The sequence below is a fragment of the Populus alba genome, chromosome 16 (genome assembly GCF_005239225.2).
Source record: "Populus alba chromosome 16, ASM523922v2, whole genome shotgun sequence".
In the NCBI taxonomy this organism is placed as follows: Eukaryota; Viridiplantae; Streptophyta; class Magnoliopsida; order Malpighiales; family Salicaceae; genus Populus; species Populus alba.
This window is the reverse complement of record NC_133299.1, coordinates 8,804,708-8,812,894: the sequence shown is the minus strand read 5'-3', so window position 1 is coordinate 8,812,894 and position 8,187 is coordinate 8,804,708. Positions and strand designations below refer to the sequence as shown.

Sequence of the window (8,187 nt, the reverse complement as noted above, 5' to 3'; positions counted from 1 at the left end):
TTCTTCAATTCTTAATTTAAATATATAACACTATTTTTTACATAGGATCTATTTTATACCAAAATAAAAATGTACAACTTTATTCTTAAGATTTAATATATTTTTGTATATTTCAACCCTTTTGCTTAAGCAAGAGAACGAAATTCAAAGATATAAATATCTCTAAATCATCTAGATATAGAATTCATAATTTTTCAGTTCTCAATATAAATACTTAACACTATTTTCTTACATAGAATCTATTTTCTACCAAAATAAAAATAAACAACTTCATTCTTAAGATTTAATATATTTTTATATATTTATTGTGCTGTCTCTCTGTATAGCATATAAAATACCCCACATCTACTTAAAAAAAGGATTGTTTTATGGGTATTATATTTTTTACATAAGCTATTATCTTCCTTTAGTATGAATAACGGATTTAATAGGAAGAACACTTAATTAAACACATAATTCAACAACCAAAAAATCTCTATTTCTGGGCATCCTACATTTTAGATGCAAATGAAAGAGTTGCAATTATAGGCAGCAGGTAACAAAGTTTCTAAAATGTTTATAAATGACAAATCTAAAGTTACAATAGATGAGAAAGATCGGATGTCTAAATAATAATCTTTTAGGCTGGCGAAAAAAAGTATGATTTCGCATTGAACAAAAGCTGAAAAGAATAAAGTGATGGTTCAAAAAGCCAAGAATGGGACCAGAAAGCCAAGTTGCTGGGAATGAGAAACTGATCCAGACTCTCAATTATTTCACCAAACAGAAACTTGATTGTTCTATTACAGAACTGCAACTATGCGTGCCATTCTACAGATCTACTGAGGCATGCCACCATTCTCATGATTCTGGAGTCCATTTGCAGATGCTTCCGGCTCTTTCAGTTCACATGATTCTTTTGAATTGCAGGGCTGTAGTTTGCGTCTAAACCCGAATGTCTTGGAAAATATCCTCCAGCTTCTCTTTGTCTTTAGGATCTTTTGAAGATCTTGTTTCATTGTCAAACATTCCTTTTCAAGCTCAGAAACACGCTCCTTCACGTCATCAACGCCCACAGTTCGGCCCTTTGAGTTTATTTGATGAGAACCATCATTTTTGGGAAGTTCAAGGCTTCCACAAGGATTTTGTGAGTTGTCAAGATTCTCAGAGACATAGAACCATCCAGAAATTGATGTCCGAAGCCGAAGTTGCTCGAAGAAGAGGACTTGGACAATTACCCGAAGAGGTAGCCTCTCATTCTGAGCTGCATGAGTGCAGGCTTCCAGTGAGAGCTTCTGGCAGTTCATAAGTCTGCAAAGCTGCTCCTTCTCTGTATCTGTAAGCCAAGGATGAGCCTGCACTTTTGAAAAACAAAAAGAAACAAAAAAAGAAGAAGAGCAATAACAAATTATGTCAACTGTTTTGGATATTGAGAACTTAATAGCATATCAGGTTATATTCCCATAAAAAGAACTTTGGTTTGCAAGTAAAACTACGAGCCAAAACCATGACAACTAAATTTTATGTTTGAAGGGCTCCAATAATCATGTCTACAAGAGATGTATCTAAGAGTTGAATTCATCAAACTCCAGATTGTCTAATCACACAACCAGTTTGTTTGCCATTGCAGGTAAACTGAACTTTCAAGTCAAATAAACTCTAAAACTTCTAAAACATGTACGCTGTTCTGAAACATGTAGGAAACATGCTCATAAAAGCAACTCTTCCACTTTCAGACCCTTCCAAGGGGCATTTTCCATGTTAAATGAGTAACATACTCAAAGCCCCAGCATGTTGCAGGATCTCTGGTAGCATAACCATCTCAAATCAAAAGATGTAAAGTGTTTAAAATGTGTATACAAGAAATCTAGACGTAAATTTCTGTTGACTTTAAATTCAGTAAGCCACGCATTCAAAGTTGTATTACCTTCAGGTATACATCAATAGCATGATAAACTCCATCATCAAGTGGCCTGGCATAATCTGGGATGGTCGCTGCAAGTGCCTCAAATTTTGAGGGCTTCAAATTTACATCTGGTGCAACCTCAGCAAGAAATCCATCCACCAGACTGGCCACCATAGTCAATGGTTGTAGTGTATCAGGCCCGCCCAGAAACTGGCCTTCTTCAACTATGCAGGGGGGGGTTGATAAAGCCGCGTCTTGGTTTAGAGACATAAAATGGTCTAGTATTCTTTGAGCACAATCTATATCATATAGGGTTTCCACTGAATAACCCATATTTGGAATGAGAAGATCTACAAGTACTGCTTGGTCTAACTGGGCTCCCGCCTTTTTCTCCAAATTTTCTCTGCATGATGGACTTGCATGCAAAACCATAGCTGTACGTAGCAGCATAATCAAAAACTCGGGGGATGTGACTCCCCTTTTTTTAGGTAATAATGTCACGATCTCTTCTAGGAGAACCCTTTGATCTGTCTCAGAAAGGATGGAAACAGTTGCCCAAGGATTGCCATTGTTGGCATCGTCAAAGCTTGATTGTCTACTCATCAAGGGGAGATATCTCTTGGCATAATATATTAGGGAAGCAGAAATAGTCTCTGGTTTCATGCCTCTTGATTCAACAGCTAAAATCAGTCTTTTGTAGAGAGGTAAGTTGAGGAGTGAGACATCTTGGAACCACCAGTCTTCACTGATGGGTTGTGGTTTATTTGCAGAAGATGATATACCATTCCATAAGATAACGTCTCTCTGGCTTTGGGCGTCAGTTTGTCCCGCAACAGGCAAATTAAACACGTTTGGATCTGCACAAGCTTTCATTGCTAAGGAATCGATGCACCTTGGAACAATGTGAATTTCTTCTGCATAAGGCAGAACTTCTTCGCAAGTTTCAAGAGCTTTTATGGAGTCCTTCCAACTGCCAAAGACTTCGTCAAGGAAAGCCTCTGCTTGCACAATGAGATTCCCTTCTCCATAATCTTCAGTCATCCGAAGGTACTCTGCTGCACATCTAAGGCTAACCACATTCAAAGAAGTCATCTCTATTTTGATACCATAGCAAAATCTGGCTATAAGTTCAAAAGCTTTAGCACCAGCAGGCATGTCATTAAGTTTCAAGACAGAAACAGAGGATCCATCCTCAATAGAAAGCTCTTCAATAAGCTTCTCTAGAAGCCCACTTCTTGAAAGCAATGGAAACTGTAGCAGGTAGAAAATTGGGAAGTTTAGTTCCAATTTAGTCTTGAAATCAGAAGAGAAAGAAAGGAACATTAAGTGTGAATCAATGAAGAAAATCCAAGCTACAAATGGAGAGAGAACAAGAAACGATATGTGGAGCACATGAACAAAAATGTGTGCATGCATGCAGTCAAGCACACACAAACAATTACTGCACCTTGTGGAGATTGAAAGTCATTTCCCCAACCTCAATGGTAACATCACTTGGAAGCCCAGTTGTGCAATACCTGCAGATAAAAACAACATATATAATCCATAAAAGTAGATTAGAAGTTTTGAGTACGAAAGCAGAGCTCTTTAGTAATGGAACAGTAAGTGATTCTAATAAGAAACTAATAACTAATCTCTTTTTATCTGATCGGATGATGGACAGATTCAGTAGTCCCAATATCCTTCGGTTTGAAATTTTTACATTAACAGTTCATCAAATAACTTTTATCACGGTGCACCGTGCATGGCATCAAACGACATTTTTCTCTTTTAGGAGAAGCACTAGATCTTAAACAACCTCCACACTTGAATTAAATTAAAAAGCTGTGTACATAGTTCTAGCTTCTAATTAAAGTGCTTAAAGCTGTGGAAAACGGGGAAAAAGGAGGTACAAACACAAAGCTGTGGAAAACGGAGAAAAAGGAGGTACAAACACAAAGCATGCCAACGATAAAAACACAGTTTTAAAATCATTGCAGAACCAGCTGCAACACAATCTTAATTATACTCAAATCATAAGAGAGAAATGTTTTGTTTTTTTTTTTTTTTTTATCGACAGCAACATAAACACAACTTCTGTAGAATCAAATCTCATCTGATCATATTTTCCGTTCCCTAGCTAAACACTAAAACCAAGAAAGAACAAAGAAATGCCTACCAAGTGTTTCCATCACGGTGAAAGCCATCAGTTTTTGAGCCCAACTTCAAGGACGCCATGTATCAATTAATGCAGCAGCTAGCTAGACCAGTGGGCAGGCTTGAAACCATGTATGAGAAAAGACATATAAAGCAATATTCACTATAGGACTGAAAAGAATGAGAGAGGGAGAGACGATGATAGGGTAAAAGAGATAGACCAACGTAGAAAGAAGTGAATATTGAGGGAACAACTGGGCATTCTTGAGAGAGGTAGCGAGTCTAAAGCAAGAAATAGTGAAAAGGAGAGACAAAAGCGCGCGCCTACTGTAGACCGTGTGTACGTATGGGATAAGCGGTTGAAAAAAAAATTTATTTATTTATATTTTTTCATTATTTTCTTGATGTAAAAAAAATTTTAAAAATATTTTTTTAATATATTTTTAAGTAAAAAAAAACATTTTAAAAAACAATAGGGCTGCACTTCTAAATAAATATATCTTTTATTTTTTATAAATTTAGATTCAATGACTATGCTAAAAATTAGGAAATTTAGTATGTTCAATAACAAAACAACTGTTTTACAATAAAAAGTTGAGAATTTGTATTCATTTATAAAAAATATTGAAGAATTATGAAATGTTTGTACGTATATTGTATATTGATAGAATGCTTCTGTATAATTTTTTAAAATGTATAAATAAAATATTTATATATTCAACGGATTCGGTCATATTTTCTTTCAATAGTATTTTCCTCTCATATATCCTCATTTTTAAATAGGGATACGGTCAAAATACATTTGGAGCATATTTTTAACTGTTTTTTTTAAAAATTGCTTCAATATAAGTGGAAGTTATATGAGTTAAAATACTTAATGATTCAAATAACTAGGAGTTTATATCAATTACTATTTAATTAATTCTTTTTTTTTTTCCAGTGATTTCAGCTAATTATGAAATAGGTGAATGATGAGACATGTGAATGATGATACATTAATAACGAGATAATATTCGTATAGCAAGTAAGGAATAAAGAGTGAATATAGTGTTTGGAAATAAAAAAAATATTTTTTATTTAAAATTTATTTTTTAATATTTTTAAATTTTTTTTGATATAATGATATTAAAAATAATTTTTAAAAAATAAAAAATATATATTATTTTTAATAAAAAAATATTTTAAATAGCGAATGTTATTACTACTGTTAAACACCGCTAAAACATAAAGATATAAGGAAAAAAATTGGACCAAACTGAATGATTGGACCAAACATAAACATATAAATATTATTATTCTATTTTGCTAACCAGCTAGCTTGTCAGGAGCAGATTGGACGCTTACCTCTGATAAGGTCTTGTTTGTGCAGATTGAACTAACTTAGCCGAAAAAGAAGTTTGACGGTGGAGCCAGTTACATCCCAGCATCATCAGAAATTGATGTAATTTTTATTACAAGTAACGTAATATTATTATTTATCAATAAAAGATAAAAGGGAGATAAATTTGAAAGAAAAAACATGAAATTATCACCAATTCTTTTATAATCATCATCACCATAATAATAATAATAATAGTTAAAATCATTTGACTTTTATGGATTTGAATTCCTTTAATTATAAAGGAATTACTAAAAGCATGCTTGTTTTGCATAACATATCTTTTAGAAAAATATTTTCTAAAACAAATATTGTAAAATAAATTAATGAAAAATCATTTTTTTTAATCAATCCCTAAATAGAAAGAATATAATTTATATAAAAAATATTTTTCTAAACTAAATAAAAATAAAAATAATTAAGAAAACAAATAATTTTTCATAAAAATTCTCCGGTATTAGAATAAAATATATATTTTTTAATTAATTATTTTTACATTAATATTGATTGGATGTGTATTTAATAACATAATTGTTTTAGATAGAATGACCCTATGATATGTAACATCTTTAGTAATATATTAATCTACTTCATAATTATAATTTTATAAAGTCAAATTCTTATTTTTTTTTATAAAAACTATTACTATCTTTTACCAAAAATCCAAAATTTTAGCTGGATTTATTTTAACATAGATGCTATGTGTATCATATTTAAACAAAAGTCCAATATTTATATTTTAAGAATTAAATATGGTGAATTTTCAAACTAAGATGGTAAATTTATTAAATTTCTCTTGAGTTTTTAATCATAAACTAAACATAAAAAAATATATATTATAAGAAATTTTCATTTTCAAACTAACACAAATATCATATTTTGAACTATTACATCTAAAGCATTCTTATCATTAGATTAGAATATAAAATAAATAGCACAAGGTTTGTACTTCAAGGGCTATTCATACTTGGCATTTTTTAAATAACTCTTCATCCTTGTTTTTGAAGAACATTTTTCAATAAAACTATTAAAAAAAATTTATATTTAACTGATTATGTTATAATTTTCAAATAATACTAGAGCTTTTGATTATAATATTAATAATTAAAGATCTGTTTTTTTTTTATTATTTCTTAATCATTGGTTTTTAATTAATTTGATAAAGTTAATTATTCTTTTTTTTTTTCATACTCTCACATAAATATTGTTGTCATAAATTCTTCCTTTTTTTTTTGAAACATGCTTTTCAAATCATGATATAATTTTATTTAAAAAAAACAACGTTTTTGAAAAAACAATATTTTAACCAAAACAAAAAAGAAAAACATGAACAAGAAAAATGAATTTTTATTAAAGACATATTTTTTTATCTTTAATTATAATTTTTTGAAATTTTGATGAATATTTTTTTCTGATCCTTTAGTTTTTACTAAAAAATATCTTGCTAATAAAAAGTGTTTTAAAAAAAAAACATGAGAAGTTTGGCTTAAGGAAATATTTTTTTTTATTTTTAAAATTAAATTATTATTTTTTATGAATATTTATTTAATCACTATAAAATCAAATTAAAAAAATTAAACCTATATGCTATACAAATTTTTAAAATATTTTATTCAATATTTTAATATCTTTCTTCAACGCGACTCATTTTGGCCGGGAAAAAAACAAAAAATGTAGAGAAGAAACTTAGAGTGTGTCTGGTATTGCGGTAGTTATTGTGGTTGTGGTTCAAAAAAAGTTGTTTTATAAAAAGTACTTTTAGTTGAGGTTGGTTTGAAAAAATAGGTGTTTGGTTAAAACTGTAGTTAAAATTAAGGTTGAAGAAAAAATAGTTTAATATGTTTGATTAAGAATGCTTTTGAAATTAAGATTAGTAAATAATTTTAAATAATATATATTAATATTGATGGTTTTAAATTTAAATATTGTAAAATTAATTATTCCTATTACATCATGAAAAAAATAATATTTTATATAAAATATTTTTTATTATTCCATTAAACTATTTATAATTCTATTACGTACAAAATTCATCCGATAAGAACTATAGTTTTCATAATTTTTTGAGCGTGTAATAAAATTATATAAAATATTATCAGATATAAAATTAATATTATTGTGCAAGTAAATTTAATTCACTCTATATTAGTTTTTCGAGAAAAAAATATTGTTCACATCGCGAATGAATTTAATTCTCTAAACTAATATTTTTTTTTAAAAAAAAAATTAATACAATTAACACACTAAAAAAAAAAAACAGTGCGAGTGAATTGCACTGTTCATGTTGTTCATCGTGAACAGTGCAGTGAATTGCACTGTTCGTTAGCTTTTACAGGCTACAGTGCATGAAAAGCAGGTTTTTTATGCTTTTTATTTTCAGCGTTTTAAACGCAAAAAAACATGTGAGCCCCATGCACAGTAAATCAAGTTTTTTTATTACCAAACGGCTGCTGACTGCATTTTAAATAAAAAGCAGCCGCAACCGCATAGATAAACAGACTCTTTAGAGATTTGAAAGCTGTTTGTTCAGGCAATTTTTATCATTACTTTTTGAAAGTATTTTTGAAAAAATATATAAAAAAAAATATTTTTTCTTTAAATTAATATGTTTTGATTTTTATTTTTGATTTACTTGATGTCAAAATAAAATTTTTAAAAAATAAAAAAATATATTATTTTAATATATTTTAGAATAAAAAATACTTAAAAAAATAACCGTTATTACACCTTCAAACACCCTATTAAAAAAGAGACTCTAATGTTGTCACCGATTAATATCATGTTTTTT

The 8,187-nt window shown here is 29.4% G+C and overlaps 1 protein-coding gene across 1 annotated transcript; it reads right to left on the bottom strand.

The window, feature by feature from the left end:
- Positions 1–603: 603 nt before the first annotated feature.
- On the bottom strand, positions 604–4,262 carry LOC118045914 (BTB/POZ domain-containing protein At5g03250). Its single transcript, XM_035054665.2, has 4 exons — positions 4,044–4,262; positions 3,333–3,402; positions 1,907–3,136; positions 604–1,334 (listed from the first exon to the last, which is right to left on the bottom strand). Exons 1-4 carry the CDS (start codon positions 4,100–4,102, stop codon positions 819–821), a joined length of 1,875 nt encoding a protein of 624 aa, XP_034910556.1. The 5' UTR covers positions 4,103–4,262; the 3' UTR covers positions 604–818.
- Positions 4,263–8,187: the final 3,925 nt, after the last annotated feature.